Here is a 23,046-nt window from a genome sequence, read left to right on the forward strand (position 1 = left end):
ACAAAAACCAGCAGCAGCCAAGTCACATCCGTCTCAGGCCCACACGAGAGTTGGTGTTGATCGGCGCGTCGTCAGATTGCAAGTCGCGTCAGCGTCTCAGCGAATTCCTCTGACGCGGCTCTCCGACCGGTCTCATTATCACTCCGCGAGGGCGTAACGACGGCGAAGCTGCCCGTTCGCGCGCCTCGACCCTTCCCCGAGGTACTCTAAGTGGGAACAGCGCGCTAGCTAGGGACGCACCGACGCGCGCGTGGTGACGACGGGGAGCCCCCTCCCCCGCCTGCTGTCACCTGAATTTCTCGGCTCCTATTTGCAGCCGCATTATCATCAGCGATGAACGGGGAGGGGGGCGCCGAGGCGGATGATGCCGGGCGCGACGCGACGACCGCGGCGTCGACCAGCGGTGAACCCACCGAACAAAACGGCTCGTTCGTGCCGCCGTCCATTCGCAGCGGGGAGCACGGGGAGTTGGGCCCGAGGCGGACGATGGAGGACGCCAGCTCGTGCAGGGAGGGTGTTGTCGCCGAGGGTTGCGACGACCCGCTGGCGTTCTACTGCCTGTTCGACGGGCACGGCGGGAGGGGATGCGCGGACTTCCTCAACGAAAGGCTTGTGGCCAATATCACCTCGGATCCGTCGTTCGCGAAGGACCCGGCGCAGGCGATGGTACGCGCGCGGCCCCCCGGGAATTATCAACTCGTTTTTTTTACCGCCAAACGCACGATCCCTCGAAACGATTTCCCTCGACGCTCGCTGACCCTCATCATCCGTACGACGATCGAAACAGAGAGACGCGTTCCAGCGCACGGACGAAGACTTCAGAGCGTCGATGGGCGCGGAAGGAGACGCGTCGGGCTCCACGGCGCTGGCGCTGTGCGTGAGGGGCGGGACGCTCCTCGTGGCCAACGCCGGCGATTGCCGAGCGGTGCTGTCGCGTCGGGGGCGAGCCACGGACCTCTCCACCGACCAGCGGCCGAGCTGCTCCACGGAGATGTCGCGCATAGAGGCGGCGGGGGGGTCCGTCGAGGACGGGTACATCAACGGGCACCTGGGCGTGGCGAGGGCCTTCGGCGACTTCCACATAGAGGGCCTCAAGGGGAAGGCGGGGGGCGAACCCGGTCCGCTGATCGCGACGCCCGAGGTGGAGACGCACGCTTTGACCCACGAGGACGAGTTCGTCATCATGGCGTGCGACGGGCTGTGGGACGTGTTCAGCTCGCACAACGCCGTGGACTTTACGAGGCTGGCGCTGCGCAGGCACAACGACCCGTCGACGGCGGCGAGGGAGCTGGCGCTGGAGGCGCTCCGAAGGGACTCGTGCGATAACGTGACCGTGATCGTCGTTTGCTTCTCGGATGATCCCCCGCCGGATAAGAGGGTGGAGGGTAGGACGGCACCGATGCGGTTCGGGCGGACCATCTCCAGCGAGGGGCTGAGCTCGCTGCAGAAGGCGATCCGGGACGACGACGAGGCGGCGATTGAGGCGATTCAAAATTCGCCCGCCCCGGCGATGCGACCTCGGGGGCTGACGCGCGTGAGCAGCATCAACCCGTCGAGCCCGAGCCGGGGGAAGAATCTGAGCGGGGGGTTCTTGAATGCGCTTGATAATCTGGACCTGAGCATGGAGGGGAGTCTGACGCCGCTGGCGGAGGAGACCAACACGAGAGGTTCGCCGGCAAGTGCGGAGAAATAAATAAGAGTCCCGGAGCGCGTGGTCACGCCGGTGTTGTCAATGATGAGAATGCAATGGTTTATTGCCAAAAAATGCTTCGCGCAGTCCAGCAGCCGCCTAGGACGCTGGAGGTATTACGTTTTAAACACGGGGCGTGTTACGTTTTCCCCTCCGTCTACTCATACACACTCGTTCGTCGGCTTTCGACAAACTTTAGATACCCTTGGCAATCACCCCGTAGTCGATGGGCTGGTGCCTGTCGATGTCGTTGTTGGACGGGGGCATGGGATATTTCAGGCCGGTGGCGCAGTTGAACAGCAGCACGCGGTCCGTCTTCTTGATCTTGCCGTTCGCGAGTCCCTTCTTGAACGCGGCGTAGGTCGCGGCGCCCTCGGGGCACAGCAGGAATCCCTCCTTCTTGGCAAACTCCGTCTGTCCCTCGTCGATGGCGTCGTCGGTGACCGCGACGGCCCACCCGCCGGACTCACGCACCGCGCGGAGGATGAGGAAATCGCCGACGGCGGCGGGCACGCGGATACCCATCGCGCTGCGGGTGAAGGCGTTGTCGACGCGCGTGGCGAATTCCTCGCCGGCGTCGTAGGCGTTGACCATCGGGGCGCACCCGGTGGCCTGGACGGCGACCATCTTGGGCAGCTTGGTCTCGGGCTTGATCAAGCCGAGCTCCTTGAGCTCGCCGAACGCCTTCCACATGCCGATGAGCCCGGTTCCGCCGCCGGTGGGGTACATGATGACGTCGGGGAGGTCGTCCCAGCCAAACTGCTCCACGAGCTCGAGGCCCATCGTCTTCTTACCCTCGATCCTGTACGGTTCCTTGAGGGTGGAGGTGTCGAACCAGTTCATCTCCTCTTTGCCGCCGCCGACGATCTTGCCGCAGTCGTCGATGTAGCCGTTGACGCGCCAGACGTTGGCGCCCTGGAGCGCCATCTCGCGAATGTTGGTGTCCGGGGTATCCTCGGGGGCGAAGATGTACGTCTCGATGCCGCAGCGGGAGCAGTACGCGGACATGGCCGCTCCGGCGTTGCCGTTCGTGGGCATGGCCATGCGGGTCACGCCGAGCTCCTTCGCCATGGAGACGGCCATGACGAGGCCGCGGGCCTTGAAGGAGCCGGTGGGCAGGCGACCCTCATCCTTGACGAGGAGCGCGCCGCCCTCCTCGAGGCCAGCCTCGGCGGCGAGCTTGGGGGCGTCGACGATGGGGGTCATCCACTCGCCGAGGGTGACGCAGTCCTCCGCCTTGCGCACGGGGAGCATCTCTCGCCACTTCCACAAAGTGGGCGGGCGGGAAGCGAGGATCTCGCGGGTCAGCTTGCCCTTGAGCGCCTGGAAGTCGTAGCGGACGAGGAGGGGCTTGCCGGAGTCGGCGAGGCCGTGAAGCTCGTCGGCTTTGTATTTCTCGCCGGTGAGGGAGCATTCGAGGTGGGTGACAAATGTCCCGGCGATCTCATCGTCCTTGGGGACGCCCTGCGTGGCGGGTCGGGGGTTCGAACGAGGGTGAGCGGAGGTGCCGAAAATTGGCGGGGGAAGTTGAAAAAAGTTTTCGGGCCGCGGGACCCACCTGGAGCGCCCAGTCCTGCGTGAATTTAGTCGCGGACTTGATCGGAGGGGGATCGGAGATGACGGCCCTGGTCACAGATGCGACGCGGGCGCGACGCGCGACGGGCTTGGAGCCGCGAAGGCGGAGCGCGGGCTTGGCCTGGATCGACAGGACGCAGGCGTTCATCTGTGGAGAGTTTTGGATCGTTTTTCGTTCTGCCCGAGGTGCCGAGGGTGTGAAGTCAGCTTGATGCGCGGAGGGGACGATCGATCGTGCGAGGATGAAGGATGCGGGTGTGAGGTAAGTCCGCGCGTGGATCGGGGCGGGCGCGTACCTTGAGTTTAGCGGCGGTGTGCGGTCGTCGTAAAGCGCGATCTGGAATGAAGCGTCGTGAGCCTCCGCCCCGAAATACGCGCGAAAGGTCGCGCCACACAGATTGACCAATGAGAATCGAGGCCTGGGAAAATAAATGGCGCGAGCGCCTCGACGGATAAACCCGGTTTTGTCCTGACTGCTCACCTGTGCGTGCATTGTTCAATTACTCTCCTTGACAGACGACCGGTCACGTATTTTCGAGAATTGTGAATCATTGCGAACTGCAGCGCGTTCCAGTGCGTTTTTGGTTACGCCGAGTAAGCGAGTTTTACACTCTGAGGAACCGAACGCGCGGCACCCCTCGATAGGCAACCAGAATCTCACGAGCGAGACGAAGCGGCAACCCAACCGGCACCCCGCGCACATTCCGTCGGACCCGCGGACCGCATTACGGATGTTGGCGGCGGTTTCGACGCCCCGGGAGCTCGTTCCCGCGCGGAATGTCGCGTCCCTTCGACCTCGCGCTCGCCGCCACCTCGCGGGGTCGCGCGCACCCCGGAGCGTCTCGGCATCCCACGGGGTTGCCAACTGGACATCGGTATCAATCGAGAATAATCCGTCCCCGGTGTTCCAGCTTGCAGCCTCGGTTGTCGCCCCGGCTCCTCCCCAACCGAACCCGCTCGCGCATCAAATGAGCGTGAAGGTACTCTTCGGCGGCTTCCTCACCGTGATGCTCGCGGGTTTCACCGCCTGCATCGCCGGTTTCTTCATCGCAGTCAAGGAGCTGGTCCGGACATGCCGCGAGGCGACGATCGCGAGCAAGAACGTCGCCGACTCGTGCGAGAACTTCAGCAAGGCGTGCGATGCGCTGAAGGTGACGATGGCACAAGCGGATTCTGTGTTGTACAACGCCGAGGTTGTCACCAGCGGCGGGCAGGTGAGAAGGAGGACGGCCGCCAACAGGCTCCAGCCGAAGCTCGCCGACAGCCCAATAGCGGCGAAGCTGTTCCAGGGCCGGGGTCGCATCGGGGGTGGTATGAACGCGACCAAGGAGGGCCCGGCTAGCAGGGGAGACACGATAACGCGGGAGGCGATGTACACTCGCGTCATGCAGCTGATCGACCAGAATGGCGCTACGGCCCAGCGCGTCGGGAGGATTGCGAGATAGCTTCGCGGCGGAACAAACCACGCGAACGACTCTTTAGCGACGACTTTGTACAACACACCGATACCATCACCAACGCTCGAGCGGGCTGCTAATCTTCTCTCCCTGCCCCAGAAACTTCTTTCCGTGCTTCGACACGAACGCGTCGTCGATCTTGAGGTGGTACGCCTCCTCCGTGGGCAGGAACCTCTTGTTCCTCAGGTACGGTCCCTTGGTCCACGGCCTGCTCGCGCCCGTCCGCTTATTCGCCCACCACGCCGCAAACACCGTCCTGTATCCCACGCTGTACAGAAGCACGTATCCCAACACCAACAGTCCGCAGATCAGGTCCACCCTGTCCGCCCTCTTATCGTCGAAATCGCACTCGGAGTCCACGCAGTCCCTTTCTGGCCTCCCGACATGGTACGCGATGGCGTTGCCGATGAGGATCAGAAACAGCACCAAGGAGACGCTCTCGCTCACGTTATCCAGGACCGTCTTGAACGGAAGCCTCGGAATGTGTCCCGCGGTGGTCCACTGGACGGCGTATATGGACAGGAACAGCACGGCGCCCAGAGCGATTCGGTTTGCGAGGTCGCTGGGTTCCATGGTGTAGCCAAAAAATCCAAACGCCGCGATTGTGTACAGAGGCTTGACGCCGTTGTGAAGGTAGAAGATGTACGAGCGGCGTATGTGCAGGGAGACGAGAATGTCGCACATCTTATCGCCCTCTTCCCATCCGTTGCTCCTGAGGAACGGCGGCGGGTTGTGGGACCCCGCGGCCATAGAGAGCCCGCTGAGTTCGTAGTCGTTGCTGTTCCTGTCGACGCCGTCATAATCAAACTGCTGCACCAGCGAGTGCTCCAGCCCCGGGGTCTGCATCTGCGGCCGGCGAAGGGACAGCGAGATGTCTTTATTCACCCACAACGGCGTGCCCGCACACATCATCGTGCAGGATAGGTCAACCCTTGTGGAGTCGAACGGGAATGACCTGAACCTATCGATGTCTCCATTCGAGATGTCAAAACCGCCGGGGAGGCTCATCGGAATCAAGAGCTGTAGCCGGCCGTCGGTCACGCCTTCTTTGTCGAGCCCGCCCGAGTAGAATTCCGGCACCATCGTCCCTTTCTCTCCTTCTCCAAGGCTGAACCCCGCGCACGTGAAGAAACTCGGTCTCCAGATGTTCTCGGGCGGGACTTTGCCCTTCGTCCTTGTCGGGTATCCCCGGATCCTCTCATCGGTCCAGTACAGGCAGAGGAACCCCCTGATGTGCAGGGTTTCCTTCCCCTTGTCGGCGATGACTTCCCACGACTTCATGTTCCACACCAAATCCAGCGCGGTGGGCTCACCGGACCCTGGCCCCGGCCTCTCATCCCACTTGAAGTCCACCGTGTCCCAAGGTTTCTCGTCCATCGGGCAATGCGGTTATTCGCTGACGATATTTTCGTGATACGCCAGTCGGATGAGCACCACTCGAGATGAAGGTGGCCGTCACCGGTCGCCCCGGCGTGGGCAAGACCGCGCTCGTGTATCACGCCTCGAGGGGCGACTGGATCGGCGAGCTCCCCGAGACCCTCGGCACGGCCGTCATGCGCGTCGAACGGGAGGACGGTCGCGCCTATGACCTGTGGGACGTGGGCGCCAGACACGCGGCGCGGCATCCCGACGCGGTGGACGCACAGCTGGCGGGGGCCGACGTCTTGGTGCACGTATTCTCCTTCGCCGACGCCGCAAGCCTGAGGAGCGCCCCGGAGTACCTGGAACGCGTCCGCGCGCGCGCGGGGTGCCCCGTCGTGCTCGTCGGTGCCAAGAGGGATGCCATCGCGGCTGCGCAGATATCCGCCGAGGACGCGAGGGAGACGGCGGCGAGGTGCGGGGCGCCGCTGGTGTTCGTGGACAGCCCTCCGCTGGAGACGTGTGAAGACAAGGAAGATCGCGACGAGGACGACGCGGTCGCGGCGCTCTTCAGGGCGATAGACGTCGCGATGGGGGTAGACGGGTAGTAGGCACGTAACGATCGAATGATATTCTAGCTTTTAGAGTCTCCAAACTCCTCGAGGGACTTCTCCGAGGCCCGGTACTTCTTGGTGCCCTTATCCGCCTGCTCCAGCACCACGTCGCACGCCTCAAAGTACATTGCCGTGAGAACCTCGACCATCACCGCCGCCTCGGGACCCTCCCGCTGCATCGCGACCCTCATGTTCAGCACGCAGTCGATGAATCGCCCGGGGCGGATGTCGCGAATGTCGAACACGTCCATCCCGCGATCTTCGCCGGTGACCTCTTCCCGCGGCTTGAAGCCCCGGCTCGTGCGCTTCAGCTTGATCTTTCCGCTGTCCAGGTTGGACCGCGTCGCGGACTCGTCCAGCTCCTGGCATTCCACGAACTTGGCCATGATGTTTGCGCGCCGGCTCATCGGATCCGAAATCATCACCAACTCCTTGATCATCGCCGCCTCCGCGACGGGAATCTCGGACGGCGAAAAGGAGGAGTTCAGCACCGTGGTGTTGTACACGCCCATATCGTCAGCTTTTGGATGCAGCTGCCTGCTGGTCTCCCTCGTTAACAGCAGCTGGTAGAGAAGCTGCCAGTTGGGGACGTGCTCTGTCGACTCCATCTCGTCGCACAGCCGAGCCGCGGTGTTTTCAACGCTCTCAATCTTCGCCGCGGGCACGTTCTCCCCGACAGCTTTACCTCCGCCCCTGTTCGCCGCCCGTAGCACTTCCAGCCTATCCTCCTTTCTCGCCAGTCTGGCGACGAGCTGCACCACCTGAATCTCCGGTTGCATCTCCCCCGACACCGCCGCGATGACCTCCTCGCGGATGGCGGCGAGCATGGACAACAGGCCAAAGTCGCCGGATGCCTCCGCGACCTGCACGTACGCCGAGATGGCGGCGAGGAACGAGCCGTCAAATTCGTCTAGGTGTTTCAGGACGACCCCGCGCAGCACCGCCTCCTTGTCCACCATGGGCTTCGGCGCCATCTCGCCCTTCCCTGCGCCGTTCGAGATTTTCACGTCGTCGTCGTCGTCGCCCGGGATGACCTCCTCGACGGCCTCCTCGACGAATATCTGCTCCACCGTCTCCTTGATGATCTGGTCGAGGAGTTTCGCGGCCCGATCAACGTTGTCGGCGATGGCGTCCGGAGAAGAGCTCTCGGCGCGGGCCACGACGCGACTCCTCGAGCGGCGGTTGACGCATTTCATGGCGGCGGGCGCTCGGTTGATTCGTCGCGCGTTACGGGCGCTCGCGGCCACCGTCGGGGTCGGGACGCAACTCGCGAGCATCATCGCGAGTCAATTAGTCTGTGCGTTCCCGAGCTGTCTGTCTCCTTGGTTGGAGGTCCCTGAGGTACGGCGCCTCCGTCCTCGTGCACCGTCGAGTGCCGAACACTTAGAAGGCCGGAAGCGCGAAAACAGGGGTGAAAAATACCGTGGTCGATACCAAGTTTTTCAGGGTATGGGTGTATTTGCCTACAGGGTGTCGTCACAACTGGCAAATAGAACGCCAACTATAAACTTGCGTCGTTTCGCGCGAATTTCAAACTAACCGCGCATAGAGACCGGTTCGGGAAAATCCATCGTGAAAGCACGCGCCATTCCCGGTCCACGAACCGTAGCGGCTTTCCAATTTCTTCCCTGTCGGTCTCGCCCTTTCGGTCCCGTTTCAGGACGTGCATTTTGCCACGCCAGCTGTGAAAAGATCGGCCAGGGTGATTGCCCATAAGGAAAAAAAAACTGGAAGATCACGAACGGCCCGCCTTTCCCGGCAAAAAGGTCCGGTACCCCGCTCCATAGTTTTTAGCGCACCGGAACCGGTCCGGTGTATAGGTGGGTGGTGTCCTCGCGCTCTCGCGTATCGGGCGATTGTCGCCCTTTCGTGCTCGTGAGACCGCAAGGGACACTTGGGTGGCCTTAACAGGCAAACCGCTCGTTCGGCGTCTGCGAACGGCGGCGTGAAACGAGGGCGTGGGCCCTCCATTTTTTTCCGCGAAGAGGTGCGTGCTCCGAGTCGAACACCCCTCCTCGTCAGCACGGCAACCTTCGTCTATGCGCCGGGTTTTCGCCGCGAAACGCGCGCGATCGGCGCGTGGGCGCGGGAACATGTCTTTTCGGGTTCTCCCGCGCCTCGTCGCGACCAAACATCGCTCGCGCGCGCCCCGCGGCCGCGCCCCTTCCGGCCATTTTTCCTTCGCTTTTTTTTCGGGACTCCTGAAAGTTCCAGGGTGGCGACGTGGGAAAGAAGGACGTGGAAGTTGCCCGGTTCCGCCGCGGCTGTGGCTCCGAAGACCGATCCCCCGGCCCCGAACTGACCCATCCGGATTCCTCACGCGCAGGGTGAATCAAACCTCATCGAATCCCGCATCGTTCGGCCTCGACACCGGCGACGCGAGCGACCTCCGTGACCGGCGATCCCCGGGATTTCAGGCACCCCCGCGGTTCCCCAACTGCTCGTTTGTTTGAGACGGTGCGTGTGCCAGCCCGTGCGAAAGTCCGAGTCACCAACCCGCCAGTTGTGTCTTTTTCTTTAACCCTCCGCGTCGCGAACGGTTCTCCTCGCTGGGCCGAGCGCGGCGGAGGGAGGCGGAGGGCGACGCGGGGTTCGACCGCGTATCGAGGATACTCGATCCCCATCCCGCCCCCGACGACGACTCTCGTCCATCGAACCTCTTCGTCGCGACCCGCTCACGACGCGCCCCGCCTTCGTCCCCCGCCTTCCATCAGGGATCGGGAGAAAACCTCCCCTCTTATTTTCGCTAGGGGCGCCGGATCTTCGAACCGGACCCCGAACACACAACCGCAACAACCTTCGCTTCCTACGACAAGCTCCACCGTGATCGAGACGATGTTCAGCCTCATCGAACCCCGTCCGCCCGCGGCGCCCCCGGTGAACCTCCCCGCGGTGAGGACGCCGGGGCCGCACGAGGAGCCCAGGCGGCCCAGCCCGTCGCCCTCGATGCCGGCGAGGACCGGCGGAAACACGCCGCCCCCGCCCACGAACCGCATCGAGGGCTTCCACTCGTCGCTACTCACCGCGCTGCGCGAGGACACCGACGAGGACGACGAGGACCTCGTGTTCAACGCGACCAAGCTCGGCATGGTGCCGTCGCCGACGAAGATGGGCGCGAAGATGGACGGCTTTGACTCTCCGGGCGGCGCGGCCGTCGACGAGAGCGACTCGCCGACGTCACCGCTCGGCGCGCCTCGACCGTCGTCCCGCGCGGCGACGGACATCCGCGTGCTCCTGGCCAACGGCAACTCCAAGCCCGTCGAGGTTCTCAGGAACCAGGTGGTGACCAGCCTGACGCTGAAGCTCAAGCCCGACTGGATGTCCGGCGCGAGGGGCGGCAAGACGCTGATGGAGAGTTTGGGCGGCGGACTCGTCACCCGCAAGCTGCTCCTGCCGGCCAACTCCCCGTCCTCGCAGCTCCCCGAGATTGACGAGCTCAAGGAGCTCGAACCCGACGCCACGGAGGATGAGGTGGAGGAGGAGTGCTCTTCGCCCGCCTACCGCAACCTCATGATGCGCCTGCGCGACATGCAGTACATCTGCATCAAAGCCGCCGCTGCGGTCGACGATGACGGCATGGTGGACGAGCGCAAGTACTGGCTGCCGCTGGACAAGCACCACACGGTCGCGGACCTCAAGAAGTTTATGGTCCAGGCGGATGCGCTCGAACGCGGCGGGCCCAAGCTTTTACAGGCGCCGGAGACGATGAACGACCTCTCCATCGTGAGCGTGGATGGCCGAACTTTGGACGACTCCAACACCGTCGTGGAGGAGGGCATCACCGACAACACCACGCTCCACCTGATGGTCAGGAAGGACGCGAACATCACCGTCAAGATGCGCGGCACCAAGGACCTCGAGGTCAAGCTCCACGCCAACGAGACTGCCGAGTCGCTCAGGGCCAAGCTCGAGGCGATGCGACCCAGCGCCGAGGGCGCCATCAAGTCCCCGCTCCCCTCCCAGCTCTTCTACGGAGGCAGGGAGCTCAAGGATGGCCCGCTCAACATGTACGGCGTGGCTGACGGCGCCACGCTCGAGCTCCGCCCGCACGCCTCGTCAAGGGGGGTCGGCATCCCCATGCGCCGCCCGTCCCGGCACAGCTGGAACGCGGCGAGCTCCTCGGCGTGGAGACCCGGCGGTCTCTCCCCGCTCGGATCCGCCGGACCGCACAACAACAGCGTCCCGAGGAACATCCCGGGCCGCCGCTTCTCGCAAGGCGGGGGTGCGCACAACGGATCTGCGGCGTCGTCCGAGGACAGCGCGTGGGACTCCCCCGCGGGTTCCAACGACTCGCCGTCGGCGTTCGGCTCGCCGGATCTGTCCAGAAGCTTCGACCTCGCCAGGCAGGGGCTCGCGATGGGCAACCGACCGCAGCTCGCCAGCTCGGGCACGGGCGGGGCGTACTTTCTCCGAGACCAGAAGGGTGACACGTGCGCGGTTTTTAAGCCCGTGGACGAGGAACCCCTGGCGAGGAACAACCCGCGGGGCCGCAACGTGGCCCCGGCTTCGGGCGAGGGTTTGCGCAAGGGAACCCGCGTGGGCGAAGGGGCCTCCAGGGAGGTTGCCGCGTACGTCCTCGACCACGACGGATTCGCGGGGGTACCCGCGACGTCCTTCGCCAACCTCGGCGAGCAGTTCCACGGCACGGACGGCGAGGACCTGTCCGCGCTTCACGGCAAGCTGGGCTCGTTTCAGGCTTACGTGCACGGCGCCACCGAGGCTGAGGAGATGGGACCGCACAAGTTCCCGGTGCACGAGGTTCACAAGATCACGCAGCTCGACATCCGGCTGGCAAACACCGACCGTAACGCGGGCAACATCCTCGTGCAAAAGTCCGAGGATGGCGAGCTGAAGCTGGTGCCCATCGACCACGGCTACGCGCTCCCGCACACTCTCGAGGATGTCTGCTTCGAGTGGGAGTTTTGGCCCCAGGCTAAGCTCCCGTACTCGGAGGAGACGCGCGAGTACATCGCCGACATCGACGTGGATGCCGACATCGAACTCCTCCGCGAGCAGGGCATCGAGCTCCAGCCCAGCTCGGAGCGCGTCCTCCGCGTGTGCACCACGCTGCTCCAGCGCGCGGCCGCCATCGGCTGCTGCCCCGCGGACATCGCGGGCATGATGTCTCGGCCGATGCCCAACCGCATGTCCGACCTCGAGAAGCTCGTGTCCCGGGCGGCGTCGTCTGCGTCCACAGCTGTCCGCGCCGACGACGGCCTCGTGGTGCACAGGCCCAAGGGAACCGGATGGGACGACCTCGAGCAGGACGACCGCGTCGAGGCGAGGTTCATGGTCGAGTACACGAAGCTGCTCGACTCGTACCTCGAGGGCTTCGAGCCCCAGGTTGAGCTCTGAGGCGAGCGAAATCAGATGAGAAACAACAAACGAGAAAAACCAAAAAATTCTTTTTGAGAGTGGACGCCGCCTCTCGGAAAGAGGGCGGAGAGGGTGATTAAGAGGGTGGAGAGGGTGGGAAGAGCGCCGACGGCACCGGATGCCGCCGCCGTGGTCTTCGAAATGTACCAAATCAAGGCAAATATAATCCGGACGAACGGATCGTTCGGTTGTACGACTACACGACTGGGTGAGAGACTGGATCAGCCGCCGTCGAGGGTGTATTCTATCAAGCCGCTATCACATCACAGCGTTGCTTCCTCGAAGGGGCCTAGATACATAAACATTGTAACAAGAAGGGTGAGCCGCACCTTGTGGCTCAGAAACAAAAGATGACTCTCGCTCTTGCTCGCCGTCTTTCCTCCATCCCAAGACAAATTTGTCTCTCCACCGATGAAGAGCACTGAGACTCGAAGTTTCCGAGACTCCATCGACACTTTTATCGCGCCGCCTTTGCGCTCGGGATACGAGCATCGGAGTACCGAGCGTACACCATGCCGCCCAAGAAGAAGGACGAGCCCGATGAGGCCGTGGGTGCAGCGCGATTCGGTCGCGTGCGCAACAACCTCAAGATGGGCGTCGTCGGCTTACCCAACGTTGGCAAGTCATCGCTCTTCAACCTGCTGACGGATCAGTCCATCGCCGCGGAGAACTTCCCGTTCTGCACCATCGAACCCAACGAGGCGAGATGCGCGGTTCCGGATGAACGCTATGATTTCCTGTGCGACATGTGGAAACCCCCGTCGGAGTACCCGGCCTACCTCCACGTCACCGACATCGCCGGTCTGGTAAGAGGAGCGGCGGAGGGAGCGGGTCTCGGTAACGCTTTCCTTTCGCACATCCAGGCTGTCGACGGCATCTTTCACGTCGTACGCGCGTTCGACTCCGAGGAGGTCATACACGTTGACGACTCCGTGGATCCTGTGAGGGACCTGGAGACCATCCAGGCTGAGCTCTGCGCCAAGGACATGGAGTACCTCAGGAAAGCCGTCGAACAAGAAAAGTTGGACGTCAAGAAGAACCCGACGATGAAGCTCAGCGCCCTGTTCGTCTCCACCATGGACAAGGTGGAGGAGATGCTGACCGACAATTTACCCATCCGCACGGGCGAGTGGACCACTCCGGAGGTTCAGATGATCAAGGAGAAGCTGGGTAGGTTGATAACCACCAAGCCCATCGTGTACCTCGTCAACCTTTCGAAGAAGGACTTCATCCGCAAAAAGAACAAGTGGTTGGTGAAGATCCACACGTGGATCAAGGAGCACGGCGGCGGGGTCATGATTCCCTTCTCCGTGGAGTTCGAACAGGAGCTTTGGGATAAACGTGAAGACGTTGACGCGACGAAAGCGTTCTTGGATTCCGTGGATGGCGCAAAAAGCGCGCTTCCAAAGATGGTGGTCCAAGGTTACAAAGAGCTCAACTTGATCTATTACTTCACTGCCGGGGAGAAAGAGGTCAGGTGCTGGACGCTCTACGAGGGATCGTTAGCGCCGCAGGCTGCCGGTGTGATTCACAGCGACTTCGAACGGGGTTTTATTAAGGCGGAGGTTGTCGCGTTTGACGACTTTAAGGCTCTGGCCAAGGGTAAAGGCATGGCAGAGGTCAAAGCGGCGGGCAAATACAGGCAAGAAGGAAAGACGTACGTGGTGAAGGATGGGGACATCATTCACTTCCAGTTCAACGTCACCGCGCAGAAGAAGAAGTGATGAGCGATGTGTTTCGAGTATGTTGCGTGTTGGAAGTGTTGTTTTTAGAGAGTTGAAGTTGTTTTACGTATTGACGATGCGTCGATGTTGCATCATAAGATTTCTCCCGTATCCGCCTTTAGCGACGCTATCCACAATCCTTCCACCGCGGCGCACAGCTTGTCAACTTCCCATTCGGCGTTGAAGTAGTGCACGCTCGCGCGGATAACCTCCTCCGGCATGTCCTCGCTCTCCTCCCGCGCCTCGTACTCCGCTCTGGTGTTGATGGCCACCTTGCTCGTCCACACGTTGCACCCGTGCTCCCCGAGCCACCTCCTCACATCCCCGGAGTCCACCCCGTCCACGCTGAACGATATGATCCCGCACTTTTCCTCCCCGACGTCCCACACGGTCACCCCGTCGATCGCCTCCAAACGCCGGCGGGCGCACTCCGCCAGCCACTTGATCCGCTCCCACGCCCCCTCCACCCCAACCGCGAGCGCGTACTCAGCCGCCACCCCCAATCCAACCTTGGCGGCGAAGCTCACCTCGTACTGCTCGAACCGTTTGGCTCCCGGCGCGGGGACGTACGTGCCCATCGAGTCCCACCTGGCGCCGTGCAGGTCCAGCATCGCCGGCTGCGCGTTCGTGCGTTCGACAAACTCCTCCCGGGCGTACAAAAACCCGACCCCGCGGGGCCCGCGCAGGTACTTGCGCCCGGTGCCCACGAGCAGGTCGCACCCGATCTCCTCCACGTCCACCGGCATCTGACCCACGCTCTGGCACGCGTCCAGCAGGTACGGGATCCCGTGTCGCGAGGTCACCGCGCCGATCGCCGACGCCGGGTTGACCAGTCCCCCGCTCGTGGGCACGTGCGTCACGGACACCAGTCGCACCAGTCCCTTGGTCTCGTCCAATATCGTCCTCTCCAGCTCCAACGCGTCGAGCTGCCCGCGCTCGTCGCACGGGACGAACTCGACGACGGCGCCGGTTCGCTCCGCGGCCTGGAGGTACGCGATGGCGTTACTGGCGTACTCGGCACGAGCGGTGAGGATGCGATCGCCGGGTCGAAAGTCGAAGCACCCAAACGCCGCCTGCCACATGGACGTGGCGCTCTGACCGATGGCGATCTCGGACGGATCGCAGTTTAGCAGGGCGGCGATGGCGACGTAAGGGCGCTGGAGATCCACGGCGCGCTCCTCGACCGTCTCGTACCCGCCCGCGACGGCCTCCCGCTCGAGGTACTCGAGCTGAGCGTCGAGGACGGACTTTGGGGGAAGCGACGAGCCGGCGTTGTTGAAGTGGGCGACCGCCTCCGGGGTGCGCTCGACGAAGCCCTCGAGGCCGGGAGTGTCGGCGCGGAGGCGCGTGACGGTCTCCTCGTCGAGCCCCGGCGCCTGCGTCTGCTGCGCGGAGACGGTGCGGGAGTGGGACGAGAAGGTGGAGACGGCGCGGGTTCCGAGATGAAGATATTTTTTTCCCGCCCGCGCAACGACCTGACATCGTCCCCAGGGCGCCCGTCTCGGCCCGGATGATCCGAGGGTCGAGACGACCAGAGGTCGAGCCGGGGCGCTCGAAACCGCTGAGACGATCATTTCCGCGCCTGCGCGGGTGCCGATGCGGCTTGTGAGGCCTGAGGGCGCGTGTTCGTCGCCCGAAGCTCTGGGGCCCTTATCGTGATGCATGCCAACCTGGACAACAACCGCCGCGAAATGGCGATGCTCCGCCACTCCTGAAAAACCTGGTGCTAGGTCAATGGTGCCCCCACTCACGGCTGCCCGGTGTGACGCCAATCCGCGTTGAACACCGGCCTACACTCGCTCCACGAAGGTATCCGAACCCCGCGAGATGTCCGCAGCCGCCCCGAGGGTCGGCTTCCTGGGTCTCGGCATCATGGGCGCGCAGATGGCGTCCCGGCTGGTGGGCACCGGGCAAAACGTGATGGTCTACAACCGCAGCGTAGCCAAGGCTGAGCCCCTGCGCCAGCTCGGCGCCGCCGTGGCGTCTACCCCGGCCGAGGTCACGTCCACCTGTGACCTCGTCTTCGCGATGCTCGCGGATCCCAAGGCTGCCAAGGCGGTCGCCATGGACGGCCCGGACAGCGCGGTCGCCGGCATCGCGGCCAGACCCGCCTCCGCCAAGCCGGTGACCTACGTGGACTGCTCCACCGTGGACGCCGCCACGGGCGAGCAGGTGGGCAACGCCATCACCGCAGCGGCTCCCCGCACGGGTTTCCTCGCCGCCCCGGTATCCGGCGGGTGGAGAGACGCGAGAGACGGAACCCTCCTGTTCCTCTGCGGCGGCCATCAGACCGCTTACGAAGCCGCCGTCCCGGGGCTCGACGCGATGGGGAGCAGGCGCTGGCTCCTCGGTTCGACCCCCGGGGACGCGGCGAGGGCCAAGCTGATGCTCCAGGTGATGATGGGGAACATCGTGGGGTCATTAGCCGAGATGATGGCGCTGTCCAAGGCGGCGGGGCTCGACGAGGCGGCGATCCTCGAGGTTCTCGGCGAGTCCGCGATGGCGAACCCGCTGTGCAAGGCGAAGGGCGAACTCATGCGCAAGAACGACTACAAGCCCAACTTCCAGGTGTACCTCCAGCAGAAGGACCTGAGGCTGGCGCTGCAGCTGGCGGACGACCTGGGCGTCCCCGCCCCGATCAGCGCCGCGTCGAACGGCCAGTACATCCGAGCGAGGCAGATGGGGTTCGCGGATAAGGATTTCGCCGCGGTTCGCGCCGCTTACGAGGCGGAGGTGATGAGCGAGCCCGAGACTGAGGACGCCTGATCTCATTACTTGGCGAGAGGAGCCCGGGGACGCGAGGTAAACGCAATGCGCAAATATCGCATGAAACGTACGTGACGTCATCGTCGACGCGTGTTGTTTAGTCGCGGTCACGTCTGAGGGAAGAGCTGCGGGGCGGAGGCGAAGGGCCGCCACCACGGCTTCGAGTCGAACCTCCTCGCCGAAAACGGCGCGATGTCAACCTCCGGCTCCGCGCCCCGCGCCAGATCCGCCACGATCCGCCCGGTGATACCCCCCAGCGTCCACCCCACGTGCTGATGCCCGAACGCGTACACCACCCCGGGAACCTTCGACGAGGTCCCGATGACTGGAAGCGCATCCGGAAGCGTGGGTCGGAAACCCATCCAATCGAGGCTCGCGTCTCGCTCCCCGAGCGCCGTCGCGACCTCGTCCTTGAGCAGCCACTTCGTGTACCCCTCGAGCTGCCCGAACCGTTCCTTCACCGGGGGAGCGCACGTGCCCCCGAGCTCGACGAGCCCCGCCGCCCTCACCCCGCCCGACATCGGCGTCACGATGAACCCCCCCTCGGGGGTGCACACCGGCCGCGTGAGCATCGGCGCCCCGTCGCTCTTATCCCCCGCCCCCTCGTTCCACTGCACGTGGTACCCCCGCTCCGTGTCCAGCGGCACCGGATCCCCGCACTGCCGCGCCAGCCCCGCGGAGTGCGCCCCGGCCGCGATGACCACCACCCCGGCGTCGATCGTCGATCCGTCGCAGGCCACCACCTGCGCCCTGGCGCCCGCGGCTTCACCCTTGACGCTCGCCGGAGTCACGAGCGTCACCCTCCCGCTCGGGCCGTTCGACGCATTCGATGACGACGACGATGACGACGACGAAGATGACGATGAGGACGATGATGACGATGACGATGACGCCGATCTCCGTCTCCCGCTCCCCGTCCTGATCTCGCCCCCTTTGGCCTCGAATCCGTCCCTCATGGCGTCGAGGAGCGCGGCGGGATCTCGCACGAACCACCCGTCCTCGAACCACCACGCGCCGCCCCGCGCCGCGCGCTCCGACAGACTCGGCTCCAGCTCGAGCACCCCCGACGCATCGATCGCCTCCATCCGAAGTACCTCGGGTCCCCCCGAGGCGTCGAGGCGCAGCGTCGCCGTCTCTCTCGCCCCCCGCGAGCCCACGTCGTTTTGGAGGAGGATGTACCCGTTCCTGGCGGCGAACGCGTGGGATCTCGTGGCGTCGTTCGGGGCGTACTCGCCCATGGGTCCGTCGACGTCGATCCCCGCGTGCTCCCACGCTCCCTTGTACCCGTCCTCGGCGAGCCGGAGGATGCTCCCGAGCGCGAAAGCGGTCTTGCGCACGCGGTCGGGTTCGGACGCGGCGAGAAAACCGAGCGCCCACGGCATCATCTTCACGAGGTGCGGCGACGGGGCTATCCTCAGCGCGCCGCGCGGGTTCACGATCATCCCGGGCGCCTCCGCCCAGAGCCCCGGTCGCTGGACGGGTATGCACGCGTACTGCGCGAACGTCCCGGCGTTCCCGTTGGACGCCGACTGCCTGCCCCCGACGCGTTCACCCGCTTCCATCAGCGTCACCCGGAATCCCACCCTCTGAAGGTGAAGCGCGGACGAGAGTCCGACGAAGCCCCCACCGACGACGACCGCGGCGTTCTTGGCCGCCCGTCCCGCCGCGGGACCGGACATGGCGATGTGTCGAGCAACCTCTGGGTCCCCCGCTCGGGTTCCCGCGCGCGTATCACTGCTCGTGGGACCCGCGACCCCGAGAAAAAGAAAGAGCGACGTGGATCGCAGATTCCGGGTCGGGTTGGGGCACTTTCCAGGGCACGACGCGACGGCGCGCTGGAACGAGGCGGCTCGACGTGGGCACGCCATGACTTTAGCGCTCACCGCCCCCGTCGTCCGGGGTCCCGTCGCGGCGTGCATCCGCGGCGCGCTCAGATCACGCGTCCCCTCCGTCGCGCCCTCCCTGCTCGCGTCCCCTCACCGGCGGGGCGGGGCTGGGGTTCGCGAAGAGCGGCGGCAATTCGGGGCTTCGCGCGTGGCCCGCGCCGTCGCCGACCCTACCGACGCGGTCATCCGCGACGTCCAGGAACGGCTCGGCGTGACCCTCTCGGATGAACCCACGATGCCCACCCCGCCTCCCGCGGTCATCGTCATATCGGGTCCGAGCGGCGTCGGCAAAGACGCGGTGATGCGCCGGCTCCAGGAGCTGAGGCCCGATCTCCACCAGGTGGTCACCGCCACCTCGCGCCCCGCGCGTCCCGGCGAGAGGGACGGGGTGGACTACTTCTTCGTCACCACCGAGGCGTTCGAGAAGATGATCGCGGACGGCGAGCTCATCGAGCACGCCGTGGTGTACGGCGAGTACAAGGGCATCCCGAAGGCTCAGGTGCGGGAAAAGCTCGCGTTGAACGTCGACGTAGTCCTCCGCCTCGACGTTCAGGGCGCGGCGACGGTGCGCGAACTCGTACCCGGCGCCGTGTTCGTATTTATTACCGCGGACTCGGAGGCGAGCCTGTGCCGGCGGTTGGTGAGCCGCAAGACGGAGACGCCCGAGAAGCTGGCGGTGCGGGTGGAGACGGCGAGGGAGGAGCTGCGCCGGATGAGGGAATTCGACTACGTGGTGGTGAACGAGGAAGGGAGGCTGGACGAGGCGGCGGGGAAACTGGCGGCGATCATCGACGCCGAGAAGATGAGACCCGGGCGCGAGCCCTTAGAGCTTTAGCGTTGTCGATCGCGATGACTTCCAGACGCACTCGACACACCTCGATCGCCCCGGTGGGAGTACTCTCGTCTCACTGGCACAATTTTTTCCCTGGCCAGCTGGCTGCCTGCCACCTGACGTGAGAAAAACTTCCCGTTGTGGGAATCGGCAATTCCGACACCACTGGACGACGCGCGTAGGGCTCGGGCCGACGCGAGCGTCTGCATGGCGGTGATGGACAGCCGCATATACGACGATGATGGTCCTCCCACCCCGCACCAGGGCCACGATGGCGCCTTCTACGAGGACCCGGCGGGTTCGGGCGGTAACGGCAGCGGTGGGGGCCGATTCTCCGACGGCGAGCGCGTGGCCCCATTGGGCGTCCCCGACTACGCCCCGGAGTGGGCTCCCGCGGAGCTGGAGCGGTATCTTCACGTAGTGGCGATGGAGAAACACACGGCGCATTCGGTGGGCAGGCGTGACGTGCTCGAGGAGCTCCACGCGCACGTCGACGGGGTCGGGAATCCCAACCCCCTGCTCCTGACGGGGCCGGCGGGGTCGGGCAAGTCCACCACCCTCGCCACGCTGGTGAGCGAGATCCAGAGTAAAGCCGTCGGCAGGGTCGCGGCGACGCCATCAGCGCTCGAGGCGACCCCGTCCGCGAGCGGCAGCGGCGGCCCCGAGTCGGCCCCCGAGCCTTTCGTCCTCCTGCACACCTTCGGGCTCATGGGCCGCTCCGACGACATCAGGCGCGTCCTCCTGAGGCTCTGCGCCGAGCTCAAACAGCGCTTCAACATATACGTAGACCTCCCCGACACCTTACGTGAGGTTGCCGGCGCCCTTCCGAGGTTCCTCGCGCACGCGGCGCTGTTCGGCAAGGTTGTCTTCATCCTCGACGGGTTGGACCGCGCCGAGATGCACGGGCTGGAGCTCCACGATTACCTCCCCGCCGCGCTGCCTCTGGCGGTCAGGGTCATCGTATCCTCCGCCGGGTGCAAGGCGCTGAACGACGCAAAGGACCAGCTCAGTAACCTGGCGAAAGTCGTGCAGCTTCCTCCGCTGGGGCACCAGGAGCGAGTCGGGGTCCTCAACTCCGCTCTGGCCACCGTCGCGGGAGGGCAGATCCACGTGAACGAGATGCTCGAAGGTCTGGTCGCCAAGGAGGATGCCGGATCCCCCCTGTACCTCCTGGCGGCGGTGAACGAGATCAAGGCGAGGGTGAGGGACAACGGGGACGTGTACGCCGCGGCGGACGATGCGAATGGTTTTCCGGATACGTTACCGGACTTGTTTGCCTCGGTATTTGAGAGGTTAGAGCGGCGGTACGGGACGACGCTCGTCGCGGAGGCCACCACGCTCATGGCGGCGTCCCGCGCGGGCCTGCGCGAGGACGAGGTCCTTTGGTTGCTGCAACAGACGACGAGCTTGCAGAATATGCCCCCGTCGGAGTGGGAGAGCCTGCGAACGGAGCTCGAGCCGTACTGCTGGCCGGTAGAGAGGCTACCGGGGGATCCGGTTTTGTGCTTCTTCCAGGGCCAACTCGCGGCGGCGGCGATGAGACGGTACGCTAACACCGCCGCGGAGCGACGCGGGCAGCACCTCAGGCTCTGCTCCATGTTTTCCGACCCGAGCTTGGAGCCCACGCACAGGGGGGTGTGGGAGGTGCTGTGGAACATGCTCAAGGGCGAGGCTTGGCACGGCCTCCGGTGCCACCTCACGGATCCGAGGGTACACGCCCTGCTGTGGAACGAGGACACCCAGGTAGATCTCGCCAACCTCTGGGAGGCGCTGGTGAAAGGGGAGATCTCCGCGGCGAACGCGCGATCGACGAAGAGGGTCCCGGGGCCAGACGGGGCGATGGTTCCGCCCCCGAGGGTACCGCCGCGCCGGCGCCGAGATCTGGTGGCAGAGTACGACAGGCTGGCGGAGACAACGCCGCCGTCACCAGACGGCGTGCTCACCCCGGACGTGTACCGCGAGCTCATGGCGGATTTCTTGGCGTGGAGCAACCAGCCCGGCGAGGCTTCGTTCGTGCTGCGGATGCTGAGCGAGGCGAAAGGGGACGCCGCGGACCTCGCGGCTGTGAGCGTGAACTTCAAACTGGGCCGGTGTCTGGGTCGGCAGGGGCTGCATCTCGAGGCGGAGGAGACCCTTCGAAGGGCCCTCGCGGCGGAGCAGTTGCTGGTGGGCGCGGAGACGCCGATGGTGGCGGAGATTGTGACGGAGATTTGCAAGGTGAAGCTGGACGAGGGTGACCTCGAGATGGCCGGGCAGCTCGCGGCGCACGCGGTGACCGTGTGGGAGGCGGCTGAGGCTGCCGGGTACGAGGAGGCTGACGTGAACACCATCGTCGTGGCGTTGGTGAGGCTGGCGGACATATGCGACGAGCTCAACCGGACCACCGCGGCGGAGGCTGCGTACGAGCGATCCCTGGAGCGGCTCGAGTACATGCTCGGGCCGGACCACCCCGAGGTTGCCGAGCACCTGGGGATGATGGCAACTTCGTACAAGAACCACGCAGAGTGGGAAAAGGCCGAGTTTTGCTACTGTCGCGCGCTGGCCTTCGCCCACAGGTTCACCGGGCCCCAGTCGCTCCACATATCCCACTTCTACAACGCCCTCGCGGAGCTCCACAGGGCCCAAGGTGACCTGCCCCATGCCCAGGCGCTGTACCAGAGGGCTCTGCAGGTTATCGAAACGGTCCTCGGCACGGCGCACCCGGAAGTGGCCACCTACCTCAACAACCTCGCCGAGCTGCTGCGGGTGCAGGGTAAGCTGCTCGAAGCCGAGCCCATGTACAAGCGGGCGCTGGCCATCGACGAGCGCGCGCAGGGGACCAGCCACCCGATAATCGCCATCCGACTCAACAACCTCGCCGAGCTCTTCCGCGACCGCGGACTCCTAGAGGAGGCTGAGCCGCTGTACCAGAGGGCACTCGCGATCGACATGGCCGCCCTCGGCGCCAACCACCCCAACATTGCGACGTACCTGAACAACCTCGCGGGGCTGTACAAGTCCCGGGAGCTGTGGGATAAGGCTGCGGAGCACTACACCCGTGCCATCGCGATTGACGAGAGGGCGCTTGGGCCCAATCACCCAGACGTGGCCATCTACCTGAACAATCTCGCGGGGCTTTACAAGGCGCAGGGGAGACTGGACGAGGCCGAGCCGCTGTACTTGCGGGCGCTCCGAATCAATGAGGAGGCCCTGGGCGCGGAGCACACGGACATGGCCATCTACTTCAACAACATCGCGTTGCTGTACAAGGCTCAGGGTAAGTTACAGGACGCGAGGCTGTATTACGAGCAGGCCATCGACATCGGGGAACGGACGCTCGGGGCGGAGCATCCCCAGGTGGCCACCCGCATGGCCAACCTCGGGGCGCTTCTCGTGGACATGAAAGAGCTCGACGCGGCGCAGGCGCTCTTCCAAAAGGCTCTGGAAGTTCGCCGGAACACTGTCGGGGAGAACCACCCGGACACCCTCAACTGCGCCGAGTGGCTCGAAAGCATCAGGGAGATTCAGGCGGAGATGGCGGAGGAAGCGGCCGTGCAAGCCGCCAGGAGCGCCGCCGCCGCAGTCACCACGGCGAGCGCCGCGCCCATCGAGCCTCCCAGGCTGGTCGGGGAGGTGCCCCGGGCCTCCCCTCACGCCTCCGCCCCGGCTCCCCCGGCGCCGATCCCTTCCTCCCCGGCGGCCAAATCACCGTTCCCGGCTCCGGAGCTCCCGCTGCGCCAGACGACGGCCCCGGCCCCGTCTCCGGTGCGACCGACCTCTGCGTCCGC

The 23,046-nt window shown here is 64.8% G+C and overlaps 12 protein-coding genes across 12 annotated transcripts; 7 read left to right on the forward strand and 5 right to left on the reverse strand.

The window, feature by feature from the left end:
• Window positions 1–333: 333 nt before the first annotated feature.
• MICPUN_56172 (Serine/threonine phosphatase family protein) lies at window positions 334–1,759 on the forward strand (the record flags this gene model as incomplete). The annotated part of the gene is made up of 2 exons (XM_002499523.1): window positions 334–666; window positions 788–1,759. The coding sequence occupies 2 exons, from the start codon at window positions 334–336 to the stop codon at window positions 1,691–1,693; spliced, it is 1,239 nt and encodes a 412-aa protein (XP_002499569.1). The 3' UTR covers window positions 1,694–1,759.
• MICPUN_56171 (predicted protein) lies at window positions 1,729–3,413 on the reverse strand (the record flags this gene model as incomplete). Its single annotated transcript, XM_002500006.1, has 2 exons — window positions 1,729–3,154; window positions 3,249–3,413. 2 exons carry the CDS (start codon window positions 3,411–3,413, stop codon window positions 1,886–1,888), a joined length of 1,434 nt encoding a protein of 477 aa, XP_002500052.1. The 3' UTR covers window positions 1,729–1,885.
• A 566-nt stretch (window positions 3,414–3,979) lies between these two features.
• MICPUN_54116 (predicted protein) lies at window positions 3,980–4,781 on the forward strand. The gene has a single exon (XM_002499524.1). The coding sequence runs from the start codon at window positions 3,997–3,999 to the stop codon at window positions 4,708–4,710; it is 714 nt and encodes a 237-aa protein (XP_002499570.1). The 5' UTR covers window positions 3,980–3,996; the 3' UTR covers window positions 4,711–4,781.
• MICPUN_98957 (predicted protein) lies at window positions 4,777–6,003 on the reverse strand (the record flags this gene model as incomplete). Its single annotated transcript, XM_002500007.1, has 1 exon — window positions 4,777–6,003. The coding sequence occupies one exon, from the start codon at window positions 6,001–6,003 to the stop codon at window positions 4,777–4,779; it is 1,227 nt and encodes a 408-aa protein (XP_002500053.1).
• Window positions 6,004–6,687: 684 nt separating this feature from the next.
• On the reverse strand, window positions 6,688–8,058 carry MICPUN_107758 (predicted protein). Its single transcript, XM_002500008.1, has one exon. It carries the CDS (start codon window positions 7,973–7,975, stop codon window positions 6,716–6,718), a length of 1,260 nt encoding a protein of 419 aa, XP_002500054.1. The 5' UTR covers window positions 7,976–8,058; the 3' UTR covers window positions 6,688–6,715.
• Window positions 8,059–11,129: 3,071 nt separating this feature from the next.
• Window positions 11,130–11,894, forward strand: MICPUN_71077 (predicted protein; the record flags this gene model as incomplete). Its single annotated transcript, XM_002499525.1, has 1 exon — window positions 11,130–11,894. A coding segment is annotated over one exon (765 nt), but the record flags the coding sequence as incomplete, so codon positions are not given.
• A 689-nt stretch (window positions 11,895–12,583) lies between these two features.
• Window positions 12,584–13,798, forward strand: MICPUN_78672 (predicted protein; the record flags this gene model as incomplete). The annotated part of the gene is made up of 1 exon (XM_002499526.1): window positions 12,584–13,798. The coding sequence occupies one exon, from the start codon at window positions 12,584–12,586 to the stop codon at window positions 13,793–13,795; it is 1,212 nt and encodes a 403-aa protein (XP_002499572.1). The 3' UTR covers window positions 13,796–13,798.
• A 281-nt stretch (window positions 13,799–14,079) lies between these two features.
• MICPUN_75793 (predicted protein) lies at window positions 14,080–15,084 on the reverse strand (the record flags this gene model as incomplete). The annotated part of the gene is made up of 1 exon (XM_002500009.1): window positions 14,080–15,084. A coding segment is annotated over one exon (1,005 nt), but the record flags the coding sequence as incomplete, so codon positions are not given.
• Window positions 15,085–15,622: 538 nt separating this feature from the next.
• MICPUN_98952 (predicted protein) lies at window positions 15,623–16,561 on the forward strand (the record flags this gene model as incomplete). Its single annotated transcript, XM_002499527.1, has 1 exon — window positions 15,623–16,561. The coding sequence occupies one exon, from the start codon at window positions 15,623–15,625 to the stop codon at window positions 16,559–16,561; it is 939 nt and encodes a 312-aa protein (XP_002499573.1).
• Window positions 16,562–16,668: 107 nt separating this feature from the next.
• MICPUN_56163 (predicted protein) lies at window positions 16,669–18,240 on the reverse strand (the record flags this gene model as incomplete). The annotated part of the gene is made up of 1 exon (XM_002500010.1): window positions 16,669–18,240. The coding sequence occupies one exon, from the start codon at window positions 18,238–18,240 to the stop codon at window positions 16,669–16,671; it is 1,572 nt and encodes a 523-aa protein (XP_002500056.1).
• A 391-nt stretch (window positions 18,241–18,631) lies between these two features.
• On the forward strand, window positions 18,632–19,253 carry MICPUN_71493 (predicted protein; the record flags this gene model as incomplete). The annotated part of the gene is made up of 1 exon (XM_002499528.1): window positions 18,632–19,253. A coding segment is annotated over one exon (622 nt), but the record flags the coding sequence as incomplete, so codon positions are not given.
• Window positions 19,254–21,874: 2,621 nt separating this feature from the next.
• MICPUN_68052 (predicted protein) lies at window positions 21,875–22,780 on the forward strand (the record flags this gene model as incomplete). Its single annotated transcript, XM_002499529.1, has 1 exon — window positions 21,875–22,780. A coding segment is annotated over one exon (906 nt), but the record flags the coding sequence as incomplete, so codon positions are not given.
• Window positions 22,781–23,046: the final 266 nt, after the last annotated feature.

This window comes from Micromonas commoda, chromosome 2 (assembly GCF_000090985.2).
Source record: "Micromonas commoda chromosome 2, complete sequence".
In the NCBI taxonomy this organism is placed as follows: Eukaryota; Viridiplantae; Chlorophyta; class Mamiellophyceae; order Mamiellales; family Mamiellaceae; genus Micromonas; species Micromonas commoda.

Bases quoted from the DNA above. Each gene is read 5' to 3' on its own strand.
- MICPUN_107758 (XM_002500008.1), bottom strand. From the start codon at position 7,975: ATGATGCTCGCGAGTTGCGTCCCGACCCCGACGGTGGCCGCGAGCGCC.
- MICPUN_54116 (XM_002499524.1), top strand. From the start codon at position 3,997: ATGTTGGCGGCGGTTTCGACGCCCCGGGAGCTCGTTCCCGCGCGGAAT.